Source organism: Alternaria ethzedia (genome assembly GCF_023757985.1).
Source record: "Alternaria ethzedia strain BMP 0044 chromosome Unknown scaffold_2, whole genome shotgun sequence".
NCBI classification, from domain to species: domain Eukaryota; kingdom Fungi; phylum Ascomycota; class Dothideomycetes; order Pleosporales; family Pleosporaceae; genus Alternaria; species Alternaria ethzedia.
Window position 1 is genome coordinate 1,661,467 of NW_026056195.1, and position 26,213 is coordinate 1,687,679.

Genomic DNA, 26,213 nt, shown 5'->3' on the forward strand with positions numbered 1-26,213 from the left:
CGGGCACCTTAGGCTGCTTTCTCATCTACAGCAATCCACAAGAGATGGAAATAGACGTCGCCGCATTTTTCTTGACGCATAAATAAGGTGGCAGCAACTCCTACACGAAAGCTTTCGGATTGTAAAGTATCTAGATCACGCTTCTTTTGACGATGTGTTGACAGTTAACCAATCCTCTAGTTAACGCATGAGATAATCAGCAGTATGGCATTTGCTCAACCAGGAAGATTACAGGACAGGTTTTACAACGTGTAGAAGCTTGATTGAATTGGTATATTGCCCGGAAATCTATTGTTGAACTCCTGAGTATAAAAGGGTGGCTGACCACATTAGAGAGTTTGAGATATTATAAAAGCGACACAGGTCTTCAAGATTCATCTCATGCAGTGGTAGGAGGCGTCTTTGTTGGCAGCCCCTTACCGATACGCTCAATCTGAGCGCCGTAGAAAGCCTAGCATCTCGTCAGCACCAACATCTTCACTTCTCGGGGGACCAAACTTACACTCTCAGCACCAGCACCCAAAGCCTTGACCGGGATCTTGCTGACCAGCCAGCTCGGCTTCACAGCATCCAACCTCAGACTGACATCACCACCCGCAGCCTCTGCCTCCAAGACTTTCTTCGCAAAACTCGAGTCCACAGCAGCTGGTCGCGCCAAACCGATGAGATCACAAGCATTCTCGTCGAGCGCGACCCGCATACCCGCCAAGCTGCGGAAACCACCTGTAACCATCAAAACCACCTCTGGGAACTTCTGCCTAACCACCCTCGCAAAATCCAGGAAGAAAGCTTCGCGCTTCGCGGTACGCTCAGACACCTTCTTCTCGCCAGGCTGTGGCTCGTCGCCCTTCATCATCCTAGGGTTCTCGTACGATCCACCGCTGATCTCGAGGAAGTCGATACCGGTATCCTTGAGGTAACCGATCTGTTGCATAACGTCCTCCATATCGCTGGAATGTTGGACGTCAGCGGAGTTGAGCTTGATGCCGACTGTAAATGTAGATGGAACGACAGCGCGGATAGCATTGATGATGTCGAGAACGATGCGGGCGCGGTTGAACGCTGAGCCACCGTAGTTGTCTTGCCGATGGTTGGTCTTCGGGGACATGAAGATGTTGAGTAGGTATCCGTGTGCGGCGTGCAGTTCTACGCCGTCGAAACCTGCTTCGCTGAGGAACTTGGCTGCGTCGGCATGTCTTTTCACCACGTCTTCGATTTCCGCGACTGTCATCTCTCGCGGGGTGCCGAAAATGAGTTTTTGCGCCGTCTTTGCCCAAATGTTGTCTTCGAACTGTAGTGCGATGGGGCTTGGTGCGATGTTCTTCTCGAATAACCCCTTTGAACCTGCTCCAAGAGGACTTTGGCGGCCGGGATGGTTAAGCTGGACGATCGCTGGGGTACCTTCGATACGGCACGCTTCTGCATATCTGCGCCATTGAGCAATGAGTTCGGGGTTCGTGCTGGGTGTGAGAGAGACATCGAGGGCGTTTCCGAGCCAGCGCTCATCGATCATCACGTTGCCTTTGCATGTTAGTCTTGAAAAAGATCAGTTGGTGAGAGCTGTTCTGTACCCGTTATGATTCCGCCCCATCCTCCCTTTCCCCATGCTTTGTAGGCCGATATAAGGGTCTCTGTTGGGTCATGAGACTTTGACATGGTTTCTGCCATCGCTGCCTATGGGTGTGTTAGGGACATGGTCGCACTGCGTTTGTTTTCTTCGTTGTCTACCTTGAGTAGCCTGTTCTTGAACACAAGACCGGATGGCAATGTCACCGGATCGCTTAGTTGACGATTATTCTGCATCTTGGAACCTGGTTATTGATTTTCGTGTGGGTTGGTGCCGAATGATGTGTTCTTGAACTCCAAATGTTGTGTAGGTGTCTGGTTAGCCTCAACGCTGGTTTTATGCCCTCGCGCAGTTTTGACGGTTATGTTTTTGGTAACGATGGTGCTATTCTGCTATTCTCCAGCTCGCGCGTTCTAATATACATGTACTTCTCTTCTAGAAGCTGCGGTGCAATACACACCCCTTCGGTGTGAAGATTGAACCGGTTACTGATCGCGGACGAGGTTCGGCGGGGGACTAGTACTGATTCCAAGATATAGGGGAGGCCTCGACTGCGAAGCACCTCGGTTCATTTGGGCTATGGGCGCACGTCGTACTAGGGAAAAATGCGACACTTTCTAAGCGACTTACAACTTTACAACCCTACAACGCTACAATAATAAGCTCTTAAGAAATTCTTATTATATAGAAAAGAGTCTACTATATAAAATATAAGGTAGGTATTCTAAAAAATATTCTAGAGCTTCTTGTTATGTTGTGCAGCGTGTACAAAGATCTCTTAGCGTCTTATTTCTCCTTGGTAGGACGTGGGCGTGTGCTCAGTTTCGGCCCGTTTCCCAAGACGCGGCGAGATTTTGAATCCTCCGAGTTTTTGCAGACATTTCTCCATGAGAGCATGCCTCGTTCTTATTCGACATGTGCGTTCTCTGGTCGTTTGGCGACCTAAAGTTACTTGCGACGTGAAACCTGGTAGCGTCAGGCTGTCAGAGAGCGGACTTCGCGTGCGACGTCATCTGGATGGGAAGCGGCTGAGGCCGCAATCAGGCGTGTCAGGGTCCGTGCTGCTCCCGTCCTCGGAGCAACCTAGGTACCGCCGCCCTGCCTTCGGCGGATTACTCACGCGACGAAGAAGAGACTGATGAACCCACCCACTAGATATCAGAATACGCTGAAGCTTTGTTGCATCAATATCGCCACACATACTGTCTCGAGCGGCTGCGACCAAGATGGAGCATCTCAGAAGGTTCAGGTGCACCTGCAGGAAGGCTGATTCATGGATGCTGACCAAGATGAACCCAGTAGATGCCGATCCGTCTTCCAGCACATGCGATCCATTGGTCTATTCGAGAAATGGCATTGCGTATAGTAGCAGGACTGCTGCCCAGGCGCTGATGATAATACCACGATGGTGAGCACACAGCTGTTGATCGCAGTCAGCGTGGCGCAACTCACGTCGCAAAAAATGTAAGTTTCTCTGCGTCAGCAGTGAATCACACCACCAGGAAGGAGACGGGTGGGGCCTTAAGGGTCCTTCAGCATCTACAATGTACCGTGTGCCAAGATCAGATCGTATCGCTTCCACTTCCTTGGGAACGCTCAGTCTTACGACGCCACAGGGCTCCCTGGCTCCCTTTTCGATACACCTACCCGTCGCAATCCGCGCCTGTCGGTGGATTTCCGCTGTCGCTATGCGAGGCACACTCCCCTGTCAGTTGTATAAGAACCCGTTTCGCCTAAGGCCAGTGTAAAGGCATATGCAGCCTCTTACCCTTTTGAGAAACTGGTATGACTGCATCAACAGTTGCGATTCGACGTTGCGCCTGATGCCATGCGGCCCAGAACCATCAGCTTCCTCAGCCTCACGCCTCCTTACCCAATTGCGAGCCACCCATCGGTGTGAGACCAGCACCAAGCACCCCTCAACCAAAGCCTTGAGCCGGTACAAAGTCCGAGTATGATGCCCTGCTTTACCCCCTCGTAAAGACAAGGTACAGCAAGCTAAGCTCATACGACCATCCCGCAATATCGACACTTAACACAATGATGGGTATTAATGCCGCAAGGTTCCTATCGTCGGATCCCGCTCTGTCACTCGCTACGCGCTTTACGAGGATGTTGCTATACTGCACTGGAGGCGAGACTGGACTTTCAGGACGCAATGCGACACAGCGCGTCTCTCTGCGGTCTTCCAAACCTTCCAGAACTTCACCTCCGCCGACAGCCTCGATGGATAGCCTGCCAAACGAACTCGTCCTAAACATCTGCAGTTACCTATCCCCATCAGAACTCTGGTTCAGCGCGCGCCCCACTTCTCGTCAACTCTACAGCTGCGCCAAAGAAGTACTAGTGCAAAAATGCTTTCACGAAGAGCAAGTTCACTTCTCTCGGTGTTGCTTCTGGTGCAGCCTTGGACACTCCCCCATCGAAACAGTCTTGCGAACCATCACGCCACTTTTTAGTGACAAGCAAAAGCTGCGCATAGCATGCATCAGTGATCAAGCTTTGCTTGTCAAGCTGGCTTTCGGAGGACTGTGCAATCGCATCGCGAGGTTCGAGCAGAAGATCAGTGTTTCTGTTGGAGGAGGGGAAGAGGTCACAATAACCGCTGCAGAGTGGTTGGGATATGTGGGACGTCTCGATCGTGATATACAGGTGCGCCGGTATGGCTTCCTGGCGTTCTACTTCGCACGAGTAGGAAAGAAGAAAGTGGAATGGCGGATCACAGAGCCTCTTCTGTCGGTTACGCACGTGCTAGGCTTCATTGTGGTGGGCGTTGTCATCGTGGCCACCGCGTTGTCTGTCCTAGTTGTCGGTGGTGCTATCTGGGAAGCGTGCAAACTAGCCCAGGGCCTATGGAGTCTCCTGGACAGGCTAGTGGAAGCTTGTATACCAGATAGGCTCACTCGAGACTGAACAGCGGAGCGACGAACCGACTGCGCGGCCACAACTACCACCGCAAACACTTCGTGGCTCGAGAATCCAAGGATGTTTCCTAGGTATCTATTCGGTCAAACGGTAAATGGTTGGGTGCGTTGGTCGGCTAGATGACTGGAAACATGGAACTGCTGTCCCTTCCCGAGCAGCCACCCAACGGGCATCCGCAACAGGCGTCAGCGTTACTCAGGGACCCGGATGGATAAGCAGGGCAGGAACATCATCATCGGCCCCGCTTGAAGAGTGGAGCAGAACGACGTTGCTATGAGAACGTTGGATAACATTGTGACGGTTTATTTGGTCGCGAGAGCATCTCCACGAATGTTCTCACAAGCAGCCACGTTATACAATTTTGACGCAATAATTCACTCCAAAAACGCTGGAAATAACTACGCTGGCTTTAACATTACGATCATGACCGTCCACAAGCGCGAATCTCGTCTCCGCCGCTGGGCTAGGAAGCTTGGCAGTTGTCTACGAAATCACCATCCGCACCGCAAGTACAAATCCGCTAGCTATGTGGACATGGGTAAGACGGCATCGTCGCCTGTACGTCGCCCTGATGTCCGGCACACGCCACGCAAAGGGCTCATCGGTCGAAGAGAGCAGCCTTCGAAAAAGGTACACAACGGCGGCACCAAAACATGGGATGAACAAACTAAATGGGCGTTACCTTCAGCAGGAAGCCTTCGAAAGGCTACACCGCAAGAAACTCCGACAGACGAGACTATTCGGCTTGTAAACCCGAGTGTGAACTCACTTGTTGGAGGGCGACTGGGTTCGCAAACACCAATGTTTGCTGGAAGGGTGACCAAGCGAGCTGTTGGCGAGCCCCAGAAACAAAACGCAAATGTGCCAGGCCTATTAGAAGGCCCACGATCCGTTCTCTCATGGCAAGAATCGTTTGAGCTGCAACGAACACTCAGGAGAGAGCTGCCGCCACCTCCCTCGAACAGATACGATTCTGCGGTCGACGTAACGATCCGACCCCTTAACGTCCGAAAGCATCAAGTCCAGAAGCCATACTGTCCTTCTGGATTAGGAAGATCAACCGCCGTACCCATCCAACCCAAACCGACTGCCAATGCCCGAATTCTCCACGCACCAGCGTTCCATTCTCAAACCGCTTTACCTGCAACAGGTAAGGAGCCAGCGCGGGGCTGGGAACAAGATTGGGAAAAGCCTCTTCAGCAACGCATCGGAGACTCGAGGGCGATCTGGAAGTCAGCGTCACACCGTCTTCTACTGCGGAACAAGGATAGCATACAACAACTAGATGCCGAGCAAGCCATAATGGAACAGATGACTGCGAGGATGGAGTTGGAGAAGAGGCAGCAGCCCCAGATGAGGAGTATTCAGAGCATTGAAGAGATGGCTGAAGAGGATCGGAGGGCGGATGAGGAATGGAATGGTAAACGCAGTCTGACAGCTTTGAAGGAACAACGTGCTAACAGCGTCGTCTTCTAGGCATCGCAAACCAACTTGCATTCGATGCGCAACTCCCTGGCGTTCAGGAAGTCAAGTCCGTCTCGTTCCGTCACCAAAAACGCCACATTGCGAATGCTCGGCGGTAATTACACTGATTCACGGGCCACAATCGCACAGCCCGTGGAAGCTTCGATGCTTCTACGATATGTCAAAAGTAAACGGCAGTTGGGATTGGATTGTTGAGGATGTCGTAGGCGCCGGAGATTTGATATGGCAAGGGCGCCTACTACGTTGGCCCAAGCATGGCATTCTGAAGTTGCCCATGGCGGTCAACAAGGCAGCCAATTCTGCCAAGCAGGTTGAAGGATGACTGAAGTGGTGTGTAAGGTCTTGGTGTTATACGTTGTTTTGTGGAGTTCACGAGCAACCAATTCTTACAATTCGCTCGCACGCCATGCATATGTACATTGTTGTTCCATAGATAATCGCAGTGCTTTTTCTCCTCCGCAGCAAGCATTCGCTGGCGAGATGACGGTGAGACGGAGCTTGTGCTCCTTCGAGAGAACGGGCGTGCGCTAGCTCTGGTATTCCAAAAAAGCAAAGGCTCATGCTGTTTTTCCTCACTTGCCGGCGTGGTGAGTCCCCCTCCCTGCCTTAGTCTGCGGAGCGCGACCGATGAAAAGGGCCACGCAACGACATTACCATGGTACGGTGAGGAGTAGTCCGGCACGTACCTGGCTATGGTGGCAGACACAGGGTGCCGGAATTGGTATTTGGAAGACAACTCGATCGCCCACGGAAACAAGCAAAGCCTGCATGGCATTGTTTGCACCACCTTGAACGTGTTGACAAGCTGTTCATTTCCCGTCAACACTGCCTATTCTATGCACACTTTCGCATTGGCTTTCAATATGCTCTGCCTTCCGCTTCTAAAGATGTTCAGCTCCAATAAGACCGACCACGAGTTCTCCGATCATTCCTGCAATATGTGTCGACGCGCCACCGATTTGAGCCCACCACGGAATCCGAATACCTGCACTTCAAGACCGGCCATGTCGCATCGAGGCCCAGTAGCCCATCTACCTCACACGATAATCAATTCCAATCTCGGCTGCCGAAATCACACCTTCCGGTTGCAATTCAACCGATTCCTGGTGGAGGATCCAACTGTCGCCGTGTTCTCCGTCGACCAAGAAGCACCAATCTCAAGCGTATGGCGAGATGAAGACCGCCGAGGCTGCTACGGATGGGCCCGAATTTTCTCCGCGTCGCGATCCAGATGCAATGTGACGATGAGTGTCGGACAACACTGGACACTTGGGGTATCGAACAAGTCAATCCGGTACTGGAACATGGAAGAAGGGGTCATCCTAGTGGATTGGGGTCAGCTTTACGATAGCTATTTCAGGCAACTGAAGACGAAGAACCAAGAGAGGTCGACAGCTTTTGCAGAACAGGATTATGGACAGGACGACGACATGCCGCCCAACCGTGCCATGCAGCGAGTATCTCGAAACGATTACCGCCCGGCGACAGCGAACTCGACAGCGCACGAGATTGGCACACGCTTCAGCAATGGTTTGAGGGTTGTGAGGGACGCAATTAGAAGTCGTGTGGGTGAAGGCAGGCCGAGGGGAACAGGACGGGAAAGGATCGCGCTCGCACGCGTCCCCCTGATGTGGACGAACCCGAGCTATCAACGATTGCGATAATAGAGACATTAATAGCCAATTAATACAAGGACATAATGGATTCATGAGCAGCAAGAACTCCCCAAGTCATTGACGCCGCCACGAGAGGTCGATGACGTCCGCGTAAACTCTGACGCGTGACGCGTGAACGCCCTCCCGTTTTAGCGACAAAAAAAGTACAACCCCCGCTATAGCCCCGCCCATAACACCAACACCGTCACATCTTTGAAGCACATAGCAAAGCACCAAAATGTCTACCTGTGTCATCTGCGACAAGCCGCTGGAGGTAGAAGTCGAGCGCGACGAGGACGAAGAGTACGAGGGCGGCGCATCGTCATCCGGCAAAGGACCCGCGGCGGCACCAGAAACATATCCCGATGACGTCCAGCTAACCTGCGGATGCCACTTCCACTGGTACGCAACACCTTTTCTGCGCAATCGCATACTATCGCTAACACGCCACGTGCAGGGACTGTCTCCTCTCCGCCTACGAAATAACCTCGTGTCCCCACTGCGGCAAAGAAATCTCCAGCACAGGCGACGGTCAACAAAAGGTCCTCTGCCGACTCAACAACGAAGGCGGAATCCAAGAGAACCTCGATATCCTGCCCCTCCTCACCGAAGAATCATACCTGAAAGCGTACCCGGAAGATAGGAAAGCGCGCGCCTTCCTCGAGTTCTGTCGCGAAGGCGATTACAAGGCTGTAGTCGAGCTACTGTTGAATGACGACGATGACAGCGAGGACGACGAGGGCGATGTCGAAATGAGCACAACGGATCATCCGGAGAAGGAGGTGGGCATTGATAGGATGTTGAGATACCAGGATCCGATTGGGGATATGCAGTCGGGACTACATGCCGCAGTGCATGCGCAGAGCAGAGAGGTCGCGTGGTTGTTACTGCTGCTGGCGAGTAACTACCCGCTGCTAGACTTCCCTACGCAGGTCTTCCAGGAGGCGGAGGCTATGGGTATTATGAGGGGGCTTACAGAGGACAAGATCGATATCAGGAGTCTGAGGGATGCGAATGGGAGGACTGCGGAGGATATCGCGAGGGAGATTGGTGGGGTGTGGGTGGGATGGACGGACAACAACAGGTTGGCGATATGAGGATTGTGACGGAGCGTGTTTCCCGGGGAACAATACTATGTTTTCGGTTTCTACAAAGAGGGCTGGGAGTTTCGCACGCGAAGTGCACAAAAAAGCTGTCCAAGAAGAGAGGAGGTATATGTAACTTGGTGTAATGATTAGTATCACCCTTATGACATACAGGTGCTCAAAATAAAAGCACTTCATGGCCAGCCTACCAGTGCACTTGGTCAAACTTTACAGTCTACGAGTCCATAACGTCTGCCAGGTGCACCTCGTACTACGCGCAAAAGTGATAGTACACATCGCAGTACTCCTCGTGTTCTGATACAAAACGCCGACACCAGCAAAACGGATACAAGCCAAACTCGTCCGCCATGTCGGTCACACCCGCAAAAAGAATGGTTCGAAGAATCCCGAGCAAGCTCGAGCACGTTGTCCCCTTCGTGGATCGAACACGATACCTCCAGATTTAGTGACTGAGACTTCAGTCTGGCGCTCTCCCAATTGAGCTAAGGAGACGGTTGTGATAGGGAATTGATGTGTAAAATGAAAAGCACGATAATTATATCCCAAGTCCCACAGCGCAGACGACGAAGCTGAAGGCCAAGAATGGGGAAAGATCTAATAGTAATCTGTTGTGGCGAAATCGAAACCCTGCATCGTGATGAAGTACGTTGGTGGGGTGGAAGTGGGGTTTGCACCGCGGGCTAGACTTGGCCAGGCCTGAGACGGGAACTGGAGATGGTACACCAGAGTGGTGATTGGCAATGTGGGAACACTGTATTCATTAACGTTGTACGTTGCACCTCGGCCTGTCTGTTTCCGGGTCGGGGTTTTCGTGTATAGGTATGCGCGCTGCACACCAGTACTGCAAGTTCGACTCTACTGTGCGGATCACCTAATCAAGTAACGCGAAACATGCGCGCTTACCATACATAAACACGGGGATAGCGATGTTGAAGTGAAGTGTTGCAATACCAGAATGGCGTTGCACCGTAGGCTATACTTAGGTGCCATCTTCAAAGTGGCTTGTTAGAATTAGGGAAAATCTGACTTTTGGAACGCATCAACAGGTGGTTCCAAAGGAGTGAGTGGCAACGCGTCCATGCATTTCCCATGTCCTTGTCGAATCGGCCAACAGCACGTGTCTGCTATATATGCTCAGTATACCGGCCGGGTGCTTGTTACACGCGCCGTCTCCCGCTTACGCTGGTCCAACAACTTATATCTGTGCCTCTGGAATGTCATCGACCTTGAGTTCCTCAACACTAAATCACCACGGTCAGTCGATCACAGAGGAGACAGCCCCTTGGTAGTAGTATGAGAAAAGAAGGCGCATGGTAGCCAATAGTCGGATTCGTGATATATCGATCCCTACGCCTGTGTATCATGCCTCGTCAAATCGCCATACATGGCCGTCCCCTTTCAACTCCTCACTCCTCGCCCGTGGTATCTCATGCTCGTGTAAATAGCAAACTTTGTCGTATCGTCCGTTGTCGTCGTGCACTCGCTCGGAAATGTGACCGCTTATTTCACAACACCCTCGTCGGCGTTGAAGCAGACGTCGAACTCCTTGCTGTGCTTGTTGGTTGCGTGATCGGTAAGCATCTTGCGGCTCGTGGTGCCCTGGAACGTTTGGAAGCAGGTTTTGCACTTGATGGTCTGGGCGGCGGCGTTCTGGCGTCGTGTTAGCATTGCTACTTGTAACTGTGATATGAATGCGGGACCGCGACGTTGCAGGATCGCGCGAGGGAGCGGGGTTACGTACGGCTTTCAGTTGGCTCTTTGCTTCCTTGGGACCGGCATCGCCTGTAGGTTTGGAGTACGAAGTTAGTTACTGTCTCACAGGCGGCTCCTATGGTGGGATGCTAACCCTTCCTGTCGCGTTTCTGCTGCGCTCTTCGAAAAATGTTAGCGAGCGTTCCAGGGCTGCTGGATATATGTAAAGTGGCTTACTTGGCTCCGTTACCCATCTTGTAATTTGCTGATAGTCAGTCGCTGAGTGTGAGTGGAGATATATGTCGAGAGCGATCAAAGTCCGAGGATTTGTTTGTGTGAAGGCTGGTGGTTCTGCGAGATTATTTGCGACGGCGGGGAGGGTCCAGGCCGTTTGGTCGAAAGGCGGTGTTGGCACTTCCGGCGTTAGGCGGCATTGGGTTAGGTCCTCCGCGCTATCATGTGAATCTGTCTTTCACGCTACCGCAATCTACTGCCGCTCTAAAATTGTATCGAATCACGTATGCTAGAGCATCTACCCTTAACATGTCCATCGTTCGGTAACATATCGCTGAGCTACACATGGTGACGTGCGGCAGCTTTCCATACGCTCCACGTTTTATCCCTGGACGCGACCTCGGGAGCTAGGCAATGACATACCGTTTGGCAGAACTACATGATAACATATCGCGATGACAGATCGAGAACTACACCTACGCGATGGCTCCCGTCCTTACCGTCAGTGACTACATGGCTATCGCAATCTGCAGGCAGTCGCATTCTAGTAGTCTGTGACTAACCCGTACGTACAAGTACTACATGAACTTGGAGGGTTCTGATAGTACAGGTAGTGTGTCTTAGAGGTTCATCTAGGTATCTAACCGTTGTCATATCTTGATTCGAATTTCGCACCGTCACTGAGTCCCTGTGTTTCACACCTTTTTCCTGAACATGGTACAAACGTCCATAAAGCCAGGCAGGTACTCGGTCTGCATCCTCGTTTGCTACTTTCTGTTCTCCCTCAGTACCATGAGCTCTTCTTCAACCGTTTCTTAACACCTAATATCATTGTTTTCTCAACACCATGGCCCACAGTCACGACCACCACGAGCCAGGCCATCATGCGCATGGGCACAAGCATGGCCGCTTCCAAGTCAGCCGAAAGACCCGACTTAGGGCCGTGATAGCCATATCTTTCTGCTTCTTCGCGGCCGAAATCTCCGTAGGCTTCTATACATCATCACTTGCACTGGTAGCTGATGCCTTCCACTATGTACGTCCCGCGTCATCCTACTGCCAACATTGCACTTTTCTTGCGTAAAATCACTAACAACGTGCCTAGCTCAACGACCTTATCGGATTTATCGTGGCCCTGGTAGCTGTCCAGGTGACAGAGCGCAAAACCTCACCTCCAGATCTCTCCTTCGGTTGGGCGCGGGCCTCACTCCTCGGCGCCTTCTTCAACGGCTCTTTCCTTCTCGCCCTAGGTGTCAGCATCACACTACAATCTATCGAGCGCTTCATCTCCATTGAACGCGTCGACAATCCCAAACTAGTCCTGATTGTGGGTTGTGTCGGCCTAGCTCTCAACATTATCAGTGCCTTGTTCCTACATGAGCATGATCACGACCACGGCCCTGGTAGCAGCGGCGACGAGGAGAGCATGTCACTTGCGCCCATGCATGCCAATCACCTGCACATATCCGCGAAGCCAAAGAAGCACGGAATGGATCTGGGTATTCTCGGAGTTCTCATCCACGTTATCGGCGACGCGATCAACAACATCGGTGTCATCATCTCCGCAGTCATCATATGGTTCGTCAAGTCGCCCAACCGCTTCTACGCCGATCCAGCAGTCAGTATGTGGATCGCCATCATGATTCTTCTTACCGCGATTCCCCTCACGAAGCGTAGCGGCAAGATACTGCTCCAGTCTGCTCCCCTGGGTGTCAAGATCGAGGATGTAAAGCACGATTTGGAGGCTATACCTGGTGTGCTTAGTGTGCACGAACTGCACGTCTGGCGTCTGGATCAAAAGAAAGCTGTCGCATCTGCACATGTCGTAGTCAGTGACCCTGACATCGCGAGCTTCATGAGCAAAGCCAAGATTTTCTCTGAATGTCTGCATGCGTACGGCATTCACTCGGCAACACTCCAACCTGAGCTGGCATCCGCTTCGGACAGGATCCATGAGGTTGAAGCTGGGGGCAGGGAAACAGCCGAAGGCATCACAAGCGCGACGCAAACTGCACGAACGAGTACTGAGACGTGTGGTGTGCCTTGTGGTGTAACTTGCGAAGAGTTGAAGTGCTGCACCTGAGTTCCGAAATTGGCTCGGTTTCGGAATCAGTTCCGCAGTCCCTGCATAAGCTTACGAGGACGCGTTCAGATACCCCACTATGAGCATCCTAGCTGAGCTTCAGCTTCACTGTACACAACAGCCAGCATAACGAACGATACATGAACAGATAGCTACAGATTCTTCTAATAGAACCACTTTCACTTGAACTCTCCTATCTTCCATCTCATCCATATATCCCATAAACACGAAATGTCCACCAAAGAAATCCACAAGTACAGCACCGACGATGGCTGGCACGGCATCATCCAAGAAGGAGGTGACTTCCCACCCGAGAAAGACAGATACCACCTCTACATCGGTAAGCCCTCACAGAACCACTACACCATACCAAAGCAACACTCACACCAACATATTCTCCAGGTCTCTTCTGCCCCTTCGCCCACCGCCCAAACCTAGTCCGACACCTCAACCGCCTCCAACCCTACCTCCCCGTCTCCATCGTCCGGCCCTACCCAAAGGGCGAACCAGGCTGGCGCTTCGATGCCAGCTACCCCAACGCAACGCCCGACCACCTCTTCGACAGCCAGTTCATGCACCAGATCTACTTCCGCGACGACCCAGCTTACAAGGGGAAATACAGCGTGCCCCTTCTCTGGGACAAGAAGAGCGGTCGCATAGTGAATAATGAGAGTGCGGAGATGTTGAAGTGGTTACCGCGGGCTTTTGATTCGGTGTTGAAGAGTGAGGGGAAGGGGATTGGATCGGATTTCTATCCGGAGGAGCAACGCGCGAAGATTGATGAGATCAGTCCGTGGTTGCAGTCGCTGATTTGTGCGGGCGTGTACAAAGCGGGGTTCGCACCGACTCAGGAAGGTTACGAGAAGGGTGTTGTTCCGCTCTTTGCTGCGCTGAATCGACTGGAAGAACTCGTGCACAAGAACGGCGGACCGTACATCCTGGGCGACAAGCTCACTGAACTCGATCTCCTGGCATACCCCACAATCGTCCGTTTCGACACGGTTTACTCGCAGCATTTCAAGACGAATCTGGGTTCGATACGCCATGACTACCCTGTTTTGAACAATTGGCTGAAGAACCTCTATCACAATGTCGAGGGGTTCAAGGAGAGTACGGATTTTAGGCATATCAAGGAGAATGTGAGTGGAACTGCAAATCATCGTGCATGGTGCTGTGGTGGCTGACGTTGATTGCGCGATTCTAGTATACGAAGAGTCATGGTGATATCAACCCTCTTAGTATCACGCCGTTGGGACCGTATCCGGATGTAGAGGAGGGGTATGAGAAAGATTGGAGTAAGTTGAAGCCTGGGAAGGTAGCGCATCCGCGGGTCTTGGAGGAACAGAGTAAGCTTTGAGGAAACGGCGGCGTGAAAAGACGAGTGAAGTGTTCGAAGATATCGTAGGGAACAAAAACGGTCGATGTGAAACAGATAGTGGTATTCTTTGGTATTCCATTCGCAACGAAATTTTGGGTCATTCTTGCCCTTTATCCATAATATACATACCGCGCATCGCCGACGGAGTATTTTGTTTACACACACATAGCCGGCCCAAATTCTCATCCAAAACCCTGTAGCCAATCTACTGCGTCTTCTTTGTGCTTTTCTCGCTGGGGGCACTGTACAGCCAAACGGCCACAAATGCCAACCAGCCCAGAACGGTGACCCAAATACCGCCAATCCAGACCCACGCACCGCTAATCTCAAAACTCCTTGGGTACTCGTCGTGCGCAAAGTGTCTGACGGTGACCTGCCTCTTCTCGTCGATGTTGGTTACAAATGGACGGCGGTAGTTGACGCGGAAGTTGAAAATGCCGTGTTGATCGGGTGTTCTGAACGCGACGCCGAAGATGGTTGCGTTCGCGGTCTGTGCGATCGGAGAGAGGTTCAGGCGTTGGAAAGGCGAGAGCATGCTGAACTCAAGCTGGATGTTATCCTTGGGCGAGGGGACGAAGGGAGCGAGGTGATCGTTCGTGTATTCGGAGATCTCGACTTGGAAGTGCTGTGTCTGTCAGTACCTTGGTCCTAATCGCGGTTTAACATAAACTTACGACGTCGGTCTTGATACGGTAGATGCCAGGGTTGTTCTCAGGAATGGCAGTGCTGGTGTTCAACTTCTTGCTGGCACCCTCGTCCTGGTAATGGAGGAGCTTGCCAATCTTCAGCACACCCGTCTCCTTGAAGGTCCACTCAGAGAGCTTCTGCGCAAACTCGCGGTTGCCAGTCGTGATGGCCTTGTCGCCTAGCTTAGCCTTCTCAGCGAACCACTTGTTCTGGAGCATCTCGGCTGAGCCGACAACTGCCAGACGCGCCGCGTTGTTCGCCTGCATCGCAGAGACGACGTTCAGCTGCTCGCCAACCGCGAAGGGGTCCTCAACGCCGTCAGCCTCGTCCTTGGGGTTGTAGCTGTAGGCAGTGCTAGGGGCGCGGAGGATGGGCGAGGTGAGAGGCGATTCGTTTCCAAGAGCCTGGCCGACAGCGCGTGGCACGGCAATGTATCCCTCGCCAGCGAAGTAGTTCTTGACATCTGGCCTGAGCGACTTGGGGAACGGAAGGAGCAATACGTCGTGCTCTTCCTTCGCCGATGATGCATCGTAGTTGAAGTGATCAACGACCAATGCGCCCTTGTCCGCTGGGATGTTGATGTCGACTTCGAGAAGCATGGCCTGGACGGCTGTGGGGATAGCGTATTCGCTCGAAAGGGCAATTAGAATGTTTCCATCCTTCTTCATGAATTCGAGGAGGTTGTTCGCTGTGAGGGCAGGGCCGAGGCCTTTCGACTTGCCGGGGAGGAGGAGGACATGGTCGTATGCTCGTTCGCCGTGCTTCAGTAATGAGAGCTTGCTCTCTTTTGGTGATTCGACAGATGTGGTATATCCCCGGGCTATACAGTCCTGTCAGCATTGGCTCACTATCAGTGAACTTGATTGAGCGTCATCTGCTGCGCAAGCCCAAGTTGCAAGTTCGATGGCTACGGAGCTTTGCCAATGCCTCGTATTTGCATCGCACCTTGCGCAAATCGAAGACACCACGACATCTCTAGACACAATTAAACTAATTCATGACTTACACGTCAAGTCCTCCAAGAACACACTGTACTTCTCCCTCTCGGCCTGCTCCTCCAACACAACCAGCAAGCGGTTGCCAGTGAAACTCTTGGCCTGCACCACCACCGACCAAACGAAGGCGACGGTAAAAGAAAGTAACCACCTCATCTTGTGGTTGATCGAAGATAGGGCTTGTCGAGTTGCGCCGGCGTGTGGAGAGCTGTAACGGAGATACGTATGCTTTTGCCAAGCCCATCGGTCCCGGAAAATCGCTGCACGCCGATTGGAGTGCGGAGGTGAGTGAGCTACGGGCAGCGACCTCACGAACCCAAGACTCGCGCCGACAACTTGCGATTGCGACACCAGACTGAGGCATTGAGCCTGCTGATTACCGGACCTACCGACGCACGCCCAGGGATAGTCTACGTACGCGCATACTTGCCTCGCGACTCCGAAACACGCGCTCACATACCAGCAGCAATACAGCGACCATGTCCGGCATTCCCCCCTCCCCGCGCTTCTTCCAGCAGCCGCTGCGGTACATGAAGTGGGCCTCTATCAACAAGCCCGCATACTTCTACTCCATCATGGTCGGATGCGCTGGTCCCATAATGGTCGTTACCGTTCCCCCGATTCGGAGATATATGGGCGAGGAGCAGATCCCCAAGATCCCTATGACATACCCAGGTACGTGGCGGATGGCGGGAATTGGTTTCTGGACAATCGTTGTGCCGAGAAGAGCGAAACGTGGGAAAAGAAGGCGGTTTACTGACTTGTTCTAGTACCAAAGGGACAACGGCCGAGACCGACGGGCTTCGATGACGAGTAGAGGATATCAGGGGAGATGGAGGAGATGACGGGAATGAAGCTTTCACTCGGATTCAAGGAGATATCAAGTCAAAATATTCCCTTTCACTTCAATACAACATAAGAATACAGTCAAGAATCATCATTTTGTGTCTAACCGTGGAGGTAGTCGAGCCATTATCAAGAAATTTCCATGCCCTCATAGACCCTTTTGCCGACTACAAGCCACCCAATACCGTATTTTCGTCCAGCCATAGACCCGTTTGACGCCGACATACCAACCTAACCCTCACTTTTGAAAAGCCACACAACGCCCAGGAGGTCCTCACGGCATCCTGTGAAGCTCAAAACCAACCCAAAAATACCGCCTGGCAAATACCTCAATCCAAAACCTAATCAATCTTAGCCCGCTTACCCCTGGTAGCCTCCTCATCGTCATCACTCTCAAACTCGACCGAATCTTCCTCCTCACCCCCCTCCATACTCATACTCCTCTCCTGGTGCATCCTCGCGGTATCCAAATTCTTGCGAGCGATGTCATTGCCACCGGGCTTGTACGCCCTCTTCGCCGGAAGTACCCTAGGACCCTCGCTGTCTTTGTCCCACGGGTAATCGCCCTTATCGAACTCGGTACAAGTCAGATACTCAACGGGGAAGCGATGGATATCCAGCTGGCAGGTTGACTTGAGGATCTTGTGCTGATCGACGACAGTCTTCATACACTCCTTGATTTCGAGCAGGTGGTTCTCCAGGACGTTCATGGCTTTCTTTGTCATAGGGAATTTGGTGTGGAACTGGTTGATGACGGATTTGTCCATGTAGGAATCTCCTGCTGTGCCGATCGCTTTGTAGAGTTCGAAACCGCAGTCGGAAGCGTGGCGGCCTTTGTCCATGATGAGACGCTGGCCGATCCAGTGGCGGAAGAAAGTCAGTGCTATCCAGACGAGGATGTCTTTGGCGTAGGCTTCACGCTTGATGGGGAGGTCTTCGACGGGGAGGCGCATGGTACCGGGGTAGAGGGACATGACAGCTAATTCGACGGCCTTGCACTGGCCGAGCATCGCGCGATGGTACTTCTCGAGCAAGCCGCGTAGACCGGGGACTTCGCGTAGATAGTCGAGGGTACTGCGGGAAGCCTTCAGAACCCTCCAGTTACCGACTAAGTGGACGATACATTCGCGGAAGATAAGTTCGCTGCGGATTCGGTACGACATCTCGATCCAGGCGTGCGGCTTCTTCTGGATGGCGCGGAAGAGATCCTGGCCATGTTTCAGAAGGGCGATCTCGATGGGCTTGGAGATAAGTATGGTGCAGCCTAGGTAGTCGGCGATCTTGAGAAGCTGGTAGCAATCATGAAGGGCGGCGGACATGTCGGTGTCGGCAATCTTGAGCTCCTTATTGTAGAAGGCATAGAAGATGCTTTCGTAGTGCTGGAAGGTCCTAACGGCTTGGGGAATACGTCCGTTTTCGTTGACGATCAGGCCGCTGCGACCGTCGGCTCGCTCGGCAGTTGGTGTGAGTTCCTGGAGACATGGTTGTTAGTGACTGTTATCGGTAACTTGAGGATAGTACAGGGGTTCGGATTTCATACAACAAGGTCAAGACGACCGGCAGGATGTTGATCAGAAGGCAGGTCCTTGAGTTCGATCATCCAGCGCGTCTTGATACCTGCGTTCCTGGCGCGGGTGTTCAATTTGACGGCGTTGCATTCGGTCAACAAGTCGGCGAGGAGGGTGGAGTTACGCGCCAAAGTACCAGAGTGGAACTTGTAGCGACGCTCATGGCCGAGGACGACTTCGACATCTTCTGCTTGGTTCATGATGATTGATGGGTCGTTGTCGGCTACCGAAGGCTTTGTGGTGACAACGCACACAGCAAGAGAAAGAGTGCCGAAGGCTGGAGGCGACAAGCAAGGAGATTATGTATGCAAGGCAAGCACTACTGTCAGCTAACAGATGACCCAAATGGTTATAGAGTGGAGAGTGTGGAGGAGTGTTGGAGCAGACAGGTGAAGAGATTATATAGGGAAGTACTGGGAGCCTTCTGCTAGCGGCTGACCGCTCGCGTGGTATTCCCCAAGGTAAAGGTGGACAGGTAGAAGAGCCCGAGCGCAGTGTCACAAGGTGGATCAGGCCCTCCGATGGTCGCAAGAGTGAGAGGCAGTGGGCTATTCGAAGGTCAGCGGGCGGCTGTTGGTACGTCAAACGAGCCGCGAAACAGTCGCTGAAGTCCTCAACACCGCAGTTCCCGTTCTGAATACGATTTGGCGTGGAATAAGTAGACTGCCAGCCATTCGCTACTTTCGATTGCCTCAATACTTCAAGAATACATGCATACTGCGCGCAACAATCAAAGACCCACACACTGTACTACCAATCCAAGTGCGCGACAGCATTTGTATAAAAAGTAAATTGAAACCAGAGCAGTCAGGAGTAGTTGTACTTTCTCCTGAGACCTTGGACTACTAGGAGGTGATCTCTATAGTCACGCATATAGCAACACGCTTTGACGAAACCTAGGGCAAAACGTATGAAGAAGCTATCGGGCATACCTGCCATCTCCTCACCGCATATACAAATAGACCTCTGAAGACCTATGCGAAGCTAAAGGCCAACTCAGAACGCCGAAGTCCTTGCTCGTGTGAGTGTATGAACGAGTATCGTGTGGCACTGCTTCCCTTCTTATGGCAATAATATAAATTGTTCGAACTTGATCATGTTGATCCAAAAGTGGAATCAATTATAGATTCATGGGGTTAAATATATCATACAAGAAGGGAATCAGAGCCCACTTGGCACTAGGCCTTGCTCATAACGCCATCTGAAGAAGTCAAACGGCATCTCCGTAGCGACCTCACATCCACTTCTGTGCTTGCTGCATACCGCTGAGCTGGTTGAGTCCTGGAAACTCCGTAGTGCTTCCGTCAGGGAGCCGTTGCAACTGCACTCCTCGTACATCATCTACATCCTTGAAGCAGTGAGCCGGATGGCACAAGTTCAAGAGCAGAACTGCCGCAATGATGACACCACCCTCCAATCCGATGAAGTACTTTTGGGTGTTGGCAATATGGCCCTCCCAGCCCTCACTCAATTCTGCGACGCGAAACACGCACCTTGTGAAGATGCAGAGGGTAGACAGCGACAAAGCCACAAGGAAAGCTTTGAATGGCCATGAACGGCGGATGATAGCTGGCTGTTGATCTGGAGATATCTGGCCCAGAGACGTTCGTCCTTGGTATGTACGCCATGCAAAGTCAAGGGCCAGCAGAATGAAGAGGAGCATAGTTGCGACTTGGAAGGCTAGACCAGCGACCATGATGTGGTTGCCCTTCTCCGGGTCCTCGCCGTTGTGTGTCGCGACGCTAGCCATACCTCCGCCAGCGGCCTGAAGCACGAGTGAGATGAAGTCGCAGGGGATGAAGATCTTGGGGTATGAGAGGGGCTTGATCCGTGAGTGTTGTGGGCCGACCGTGGTGACGATGCGCGAGAGGCAGAGGTAGATGCCCGCAGCGAGGAAGGCAGGTGCGATGGTCAGGCAAATGATCTGGATGAGGAAAGGGTTCTTTGTCGTGTCAGTCCTGGAATCGACGAATACAATTCACGGACGTACCTCAGCGAACTGATCTGCATGTGCTAGAATGCGCCCAATATAACCGACGACTTCAATCGCGCAACCCGTTCCCATTGCGACAGTGAAGCCAAGCCATCTCTTTCCGATAATGCCCTGCACCAGGTAGGCGATAGTCGAGATGCCGAACAGCGCAGCGAAGGCGATGTTGGTGGCCAAGGAAGGTTGATAGCCCCAGTATGCCCACTCTTTTAGGCATACCTCTGATATGTGGTAGCAGGGCCCGTCATAGCCGATTATCATCTTGGGCGAAGTTGAAGGCGTATTTGCCTCTTTATTCCGTGGGGGTGAGTAGGGAAAGGGAAAGATTTTAATGCGGCAGTTGGAATTATACCCTGTGGTTGAGGGTCGCTAAGGCAAGGAAAAGGCGGTATCCACCTTGGAAATGAGAAGGTGAGTATTAGGTACTCAGGCAAGCTAGTGAGAGGATGCGTCAAGCAATAGAGTGGAACGTAAGCGGGGTCCCGAGTGTTGTAGGCAGGGACGAGGGAGGTGAGGGAAGCTGACCACCAGGGCAGTCGCGGTGAGCGAGAGGAACGCGCGATTGCGCTGGAGTAGGATGAACGAGTGAAAGAGGACGAAGCGCCACAACACCAGCTCGCAAGGCTGCGGATGGAGCGACGATATAAGTACCGGTGTGATGACCTTCTCGCCTAGGAAATTGTACGCATCAGTGCAACCATGGTACTGAAGCCCGGTTCGCCAGTACGACCCAACAGTACAACCACCAATTACAATACTGGCTACAAAGCGGACACTTTGTGTTACCGGCCGTTATGGTTACAGGGACCTGCCGCGCGTTGCAGGACGAAATGTGCGATTGGACACTGCGACAAGAACAGACTGCGGACTATTGACTTACCGCTGATTGCATAGAAACATCCTTTCTTTTGGAGAGTCAAGCTTTCCACCCAGCGCTGCACGTGGCTCAAAAGCAAAAAGCGGTCTCACATTGTATGTGTGCACTGACCTCATCTTCGTACACTTCCTCTTCTGGTCGTAGCGTAGAGCTGCAATGTTGGTAAAGATGATGCGGTTAGTCCCGAGCGAATGTTAGCTATCTCAGCTTATCTTGCTAGCCATCAAAAGGCCTGTCTTCGTGCGTCACCAGTGAGCATTTGCGTGAACAGCGAAGCAAAGCAAAGCTGACTTGAGAACCTGCAAAGGGCATCAGTGACCAGGACTGAAGGACGTACCTAAGCTACAGCTGAAGGGACGATGCGGCCGTGGTTTCATCAGAAAATGTATACCACTCCTTAAAAGGCAAACATAGCCATGTTCCTGGGTTACATGCGCAAGGACGAACCCATTGTTACCCAGAGAAACAACGCCATCCTTGATTCCAGTACAGTTCCTAAATCCCGACTCGAAGAAAGTTACCGGGTATCGATTCATGACCTTTTCCGTAAACGCCGAAAGAGCGATAAGATCAAGTGACAGCAACGCGAATAAATGACTCCCAAAAGACGTGTCGGTTGTTCTGGTCCGCGGCGACAGCTATTCTTTAGATAGGTGATGGTGGTGCTTCGAGCCGGGTGTTCTCAGCCAACATTCTACTGAATGCGATGCCAACACCTTCGATGACGGCCAGGAGGATGGCGCAACCGATAGCATTATTGCGCATGGCTTTGGTCCCGCCTCGGACCGCCAGCGCACCTCCAGTGAAGAAGCCTCCGATGATGGCATTCCACGGATCATCCTTCTTCCTACAAAGGTATCAATTAGCATGTGTCTGGTTGTTCGTCGCAATTTGGGTTCCTTGTTGGCCAGAGAGGAGCCTCCGCACCTGATGCCTTTCACAGCGCAATCGAAGCTGCTAAAGAGGCCACCCCATACTCCAAAGTTACCACCAAGGACAGGAGCGCGCGTTTTCAGGGCGACGATGGCACCGACGCGTCGCTCGCCATGCGGAGAATTGCTGTTGGAGCTGTGAGCACTATTTGGCTATACGCTGTGGTGGTGAAGTAAGTACCGGAACCCCTTTATGCCATGCCAAACTGCCCCTCCGATGGCCTAGGAGTCGTTAGCTTTGAAACCGAGGATGACGTAGCCAGCTGCAAGCAATCGATAGGACTTGCCCCCATGCAGAACGCTCCGCCAAAATCACTAAGGGCAACCCAAGGGCAAGGGTCCCGGCTGTGGTCCATGGACATTGTGGAGTGTCATGGAGTGTGAACGTGACTTGGATTTGGTGTTTGGGCTTTGCCATGTGCCTGCGGGGTCAGCTCACGGATGCAGGTACGACGGGGTGCCGGAGCAAATCCGATACCAAACATATGACTGAGAGCGACTAGTTTCCAATCCCTTTGGATAACTTATCCTCCCTGTGCATCTGCTCGGCATAGTCAATGTATTATGGCTACGTGCGAGGCAACACATACATTTGCAGAGGAAGCTACCTGTACGCCAACGCTGCACCTGGGGGTTCACCTGGTTCCAGATGGTCCTTGCTACTTACCACGTCGCTATCTATGGGTATATCATGATAGATAAGTCATGGCTCTACTAATGCAAAGTTTATTGCAATCACAGCTTTGGAGCAGGCGAGGATGACAGCATCTCAAATGCACTCCTATTTGCAAGAGATGGAACATGGTGCACCAAGTCTTGTGCGTGTGGCCTTTGCTCCTCACTACGAAGCATGGGCGGTGACAGTGCGGGCGGACGTCTCGGCAGGCTCCAATACCGTGGACGTGTTCCGAGTCGGGCAGCACAAGGGGCTTGAGACGTAAGCGCAACGGCACTTGGATAAATCTCGAGATGATTAGAAAGCAAAGAATTCCGAGGAAAGAGGCGAGAAGGGCAGGCATGGCTATCATTTGTCGGACGGCCAGGTACAATCCCCAATGATCAATCCCCTGCTCGCCCTAGCGCCACCAGCACGGTCACTGCAAGACAGCCTGCATGCAAGCCTACGTCGCCATCCTCCGACAGCTGCATACACCTATACACTGCTCTGTTGTTTCTTGTTGTCGTCGCTGCACACGTCGTTTCTGCTCTGCGACCTTGTCACTCGATTCATCGCGATATACACTAGTACGGACCCTGCTTTGGCGAGCCCGAGGCCACATCAGTTGAGCCCAAGTGCCTGTGTTGGCTTGGCGGCGGGCGAACCCCAATCCCACGTCTTCGGCATTGACGCATCATCAACGCTGTCACTCGTTCCAACCACCTTCGAGACACAGTCTTTCCCCCGTGATCTGGTCGCTGTTGGTTCTTTTGGAGCTATTGTCAGCTGTATACTGTCAGTGTTAGCATCGCCGAGCAATAGAGGGGTTCTCCGCTAACTGGCCACCAGTACCGTCCCTCACACAAACCCCTCGAAAAAGGTGCGTAGAGCTCCAGTACCGCCACACCCCGTTTCGACGTTGTTTGGGAGAGACCCCGTGTTCCCCAGGCGGCTGTGCACCGGCCATACAGACTGCGCGTGGATGATTGCTAATACGGGCAATACAGCACGAGAGGGATCGACTTGGATATAGTAGGACTGCTGGGAGTCACGTCCGCCCCACAGTCTTGGTGATCGGACGTTGAGGAAGGATTGCCACCATGGCAGCGGCGACTGCGGGTAAGTAAAGGAAGTCGTTGCGGGCAGCCTGCAACGCTCTCCACCATTTCCTTCTGCCACCATGATGCACCAACATGCCCCGTCTGAGCCTCCTCCCCGGTCTCTCCAGATATCTGACATCGCTTCTCCCCTTCGCAGGCTACGAGTGGAACCGCTCTTCGCCGCTGCGCTCCTCGCCCGACACATCATCCTCCATGTACCCCGACCGGCCCATTCGCCCTCTGCCCGCCCGTTCTCTACGCGCCCGCTTGTCCCCCGAGCAGGCCGAGACGATCGTGTACCCGCACAACCCGCCGTCTACAGGGCCGCTCTTCAACTACCCGCCATACACGGCCGATGAGCGCGTCAGACCTCACAGGACTGGGGCTAACGACCACCACGCCTGTCATTGTGGCCATACCCATTCCGAGGTCGAGAGCGAGGAGGAAGAGGACGACCGAAATGGACCGTTGCCGTCGTCCCCGAGCTATCAGTACAGCAGACAAGCGTCAGGCAAGCCGGCAGCGGGTGCGACTGGTGCCTACCGCAAACCAGGTTCGCCTGCGTCTTCGGTCGATGGCTACGAGTCATTCGAGAACACGAACAACAAGAAGAAGCGCAAAATCCCCAACATGGGTAGCAACGGGTCACACCACGCGAGCCTCTCCGCGGATCTGACTGGCATGGGTGTCGCACCAGTTCACGAGGCAGGCGCCATGGACGACGGGGACGGCATCGCGCGTTACTACGGCTCGGCGCCCTCGACACCCCAACACGCGACAAGTTCTGGAACCGGCATCTCAGGCGCAGGCAGAGGGCGTTTCGGCCGATCTGGCTCGGGACGGTCAGAAAGGCGCGTGTTGGCTAGTTCGACCAATCTCGCCAACGCCAAAGGGAACAGCAAACGTACGGTGTCACCTCGGGAATTGATACGTCTTTACTACTAAAAGAGTCCGTGCGCTAACGATTTGTTTTCTAGGACCTCCGGAGCAAAGCGGCATCATCTCCACTGCCATTGCCAACGCAAACGCGACCCCGCCACCCCCGGGCAACGAAAACGTGAGCCTTCTGCAGCAGGAAGCCGCCAAGCATACTGCCAGCAAGACGCAATTCACTTTCACCTGCGGCTCCGACTCGGCCAACAAGATGGTCTGGCCGGGCCAGGAAAATGGCCAGTACCCCCAACCGCCTGGCGCATACCCCAATGCCGCTGCCTCTCCTTCACCCCACCCCCAAACCACCCGCTCACGGCCCCCCGTGCGCCCCGATGCGCCCATGGTGTCTACCCAGGGCACGCAGACCAGCCCCAACATGAACGGAGCAGGTGCATACCCCCCACCGCCCCTGCCCAATGGGACTGCACGACGTCCGACCGGACCTCCACCACCGCAACAGGCACCGCCGCCTCGAAAGCCACGACGTAGCGCCTCAAAACTGTACGAGTATGCTGCGCGCAAGCGTCGCATTCAGCAAGAGTACGCCAACTTCCACAATCCGCCAAGTCAGCCGTGGATATGCGAATTCTGCGAATACGAGGACATATTTGGCCATCCTCCCATGGCTCTGATCCGGCAGTATGAGATCAAGGACAGGAAGGAGCGCAAACGTCTGGCAGAGAAGCGGCGGCTGTTGGAGAAGGCCAGGATGAAGGGACGCAAGGGCAAGAAGGCGAGCAAGAAGGCACAGAACAATGCCAACAACGCTCAGCACAACCAAAACCCTCCGCCTGGCGGCTACGACCGACGCGACGATGAAGGGTCGCTGGATCCACAGGACGAGTACTACGACGACGATTACGACGAACCGATCGCTACTTGTCCACATGGTTGCCAGCACCACCCACATCCTCCGCATCCACACCCGCACAAAGTCCCAGGCTTACCTCCTGGGGACCCTCGGGTGGGAGGGCCGCCTGTTGCCAATGGCATCTAGCAACCGGACGAGACGGGGTGGGCCGTCTGTGTTCTTGCATTAAGTCTTCTTGTACTGTCTTTCCGTGCTGCCTTCATGGTCGGAGTTGTTGCAGCTGTTGCTCGGGTGTCTAGACGCGGTGTCAAACGCATCTTCGAGATGACAGGGGGCTAGCGCATTCGATCAACCACGCTTTCCCTCGCCCGTGGCCTGACACCTTACCGAGCATACTCAGCAACCCTCTCCTGAGGCACACTGTTTCATTTTGTTTGCAGCGTTCTAGCGTCGTTTTCCAGCATTGTTTCCCAGCACTTCCCCGGAGTCATTGAACCGTTGGTCGTTCCCATTTTACACCACCCGATCACGACTCGTTCCCAACCCCCTCACCTTCACGACATATCATGAACATATAACCATACATAAACTCCACTCAAATAGACAACCTCTCAACTCCAGCACTGAGACGGACTGTATTGTACTGTACATATCCCGCCGGCAGTGTATGGAGGGAACATTACAAGATACC

General features: G+C 53.1%; 11 protein-coding genes and 1 non-coding gene across 12 annotated transcripts; 6 read left to right on the forward strand and 6 right to left on the reverse strand.

Annotated features, from left to right (window-relative positions):
• Positions 1-379: 379 nt before the first annotated feature.
• J4E87_001342 (uncharacterized protein) lies at positions 380-1,803 on the reverse strand (the record flags this gene model as incomplete). Its single annotated transcript, XM_049372988.1, has 4 exons — positions 380-451; positions 503-1,521; positions 1,572-1,674; positions 1,729-1,803. 4 exons carry the CDS (start codon positions 1,801-1,803, stop codon positions 380-382), a joined length of 1,269 nt encoding a protein of 422 aa, XP_049237646.1.
• A 3,223-nt stretch (positions 1,804-5,026) lies between these two features.
• Positions 5,027-5,968, forward strand: J4E87_001343 (uncharacterized protein; the record flags this gene model as incomplete). The annotated part of the gene is made up of 2 exons (XM_049372989.1): positions 5,027-5,030; positions 5,088-5,968. 2 exons carry the CDS (start codon positions 5,027-5,029, stop codon positions 5,966-5,968), a joined length of 885 nt encoding a protein of 294 aa, XP_049237647.1.
• Positions 5,969-7,870: 1,902 nt separating this feature from the next.
• On the forward strand, positions 7,871-8,729 carry J4E87_001344 (uncharacterized protein; the record flags this gene model as incomplete). The annotated part of the gene is made up of 2 exons (XM_049372990.1): positions 7,871-8,034; positions 8,090-8,729. The coding sequence occupies 2 exons, from the start codon at positions 7,871-7,873 to the stop codon at positions 8,727-8,729; spliced, it is 804 nt and encodes a 267-aa protein (XP_049237648.1).
• Positions 8,730-9,144: 415 nt separating this feature from the next.
• On the reverse strand, positions 9,145-9,230 carry J4E87_001345. The gene has a single exon. It is a non-coding gene; the product is annotated as a tRNA-Phe (tRNA).
• A 1,008-nt stretch (positions 9,231-10,238) lies between these two features.
• Positions 10,239-10,684, reverse strand: J4E87_001346 (uncharacterized protein; the record flags this gene model as incomplete). Its single annotated transcript, XM_049372991.1, has 4 exons — positions 10,239-10,388; positions 10,480-10,520; positions 10,585-10,610; positions 10,668-10,684. The coding sequence occupies 4 exons, from the start codon at positions 10,682-10,684 to the stop codon at positions 10,239-10,241; spliced, it is 234 nt and encodes a 77-aa protein (XP_049237649.1).
• An 827-nt stretch (positions 10,685-11,511) lies between these two features.
• Positions 11,512-12,747, forward strand: J4E87_001347 (uncharacterized protein; the record flags this gene model as incomplete). The annotated part of the gene is made up of 2 exons (XM_049372992.1): positions 11,512-11,700; positions 11,770-12,747. 2 exons carry the CDS (start codon positions 11,512-11,514, stop codon positions 12,745-12,747), a joined length of 1,167 nt encoding a protein of 388 aa, XP_049237650.1.
• Positions 12,748-12,978: 231 nt separating this feature from the next.
• On the forward strand, positions 12,979-14,104 carry J4E87_001348 (uncharacterized protein; the record flags this gene model as incomplete). The annotated part of the gene is made up of 3 exons (XM_049372993.1): positions 12,979-13,087; positions 13,150-13,886; positions 13,952-14,104. 3 exons carry the CDS (start codon positions 12,979-12,981, stop codon positions 14,102-14,104), a joined length of 999 nt encoding a protein of 332 aa, XP_049237651.1.
• Positions 14,105-14,330: 226 nt separating this feature from the next.
• Positions 14,331-15,963, reverse strand: J4E87_001349 (uncharacterized protein; the record flags this gene model as incomplete). The annotated part of the gene is made up of 3 exons (XM_049372994.1): positions 14,331-14,750; positions 14,800-15,632; positions 15,819-15,963. 3 exons carry the CDS (start codon positions 15,961-15,963, stop codon positions 14,331-14,333), a joined length of 1,398 nt encoding a protein of 465 aa, XP_049237652.1.
• A 323-nt stretch (positions 15,964-16,286) lies between these two features.
• On the forward strand, positions 16,287-16,624 carry J4E87_001350 (uncharacterized protein; the record flags this gene model as incomplete). The annotated part of the gene is made up of 2 exons (XM_049372995.1): positions 16,287-16,482; positions 16,578-16,624. The coding sequence occupies 2 exons, from the start codon at positions 16,287-16,289 to the stop codon at positions 16,622-16,624; spliced, it is 243 nt and encodes an 80-aa protein (XP_049237653.1).
• A 370-nt stretch (positions 16,625-16,994) lies between these two features.
• Positions 16,995-19,160, reverse strand: J4E87_001351 (uncharacterized protein; the record flags this gene model as incomplete). Its single annotated transcript, XM_049372996.1, has 3 exons — positions 16,995-18,125; positions 18,194-18,498; positions 19,154-19,160. The coding sequence occupies 3 exons, from the start codon at positions 19,158-19,160 to the stop codon at positions 16,995-16,997; spliced, it is 1,443 nt and encodes a 480-aa protein (XP_049237654.1).
• A 295-nt stretch (positions 19,161-19,455) lies between these two features.
• Positions 19,456-20,472, reverse strand: J4E87_001352 (uncharacterized protein; the record flags this gene model as incomplete). Its single annotated transcript, XM_049372997.1, has 2 exons — positions 19,456-20,163; positions 20,212-20,472. The coding sequence occupies 2 exons, from the start codon at positions 20,470-20,472 to the stop codon at positions 19,456-19,458; spliced, it is 969 nt and encodes a 322-aa protein (XP_049237655.1).
• Positions 20,473-23,871: 3,399 nt separating this feature from the next.
• Positions 23,872-25,708, forward strand: J4E87_001353 (uncharacterized protein; the record flags this gene model as incomplete). Its single annotated transcript, XM_049372998.1, has 2 exons — positions 23,872-24,682; positions 24,756-25,708. The coding sequence occupies 2 exons, from the start codon at positions 23,872-23,874 to the stop codon at positions 25,706-25,708; spliced, it is 1,764 nt and encodes a 587-aa protein (XP_049237656.1).
• Between the last annotated feature and the right edge of the window lie 505 nt (positions 25,709-26,213).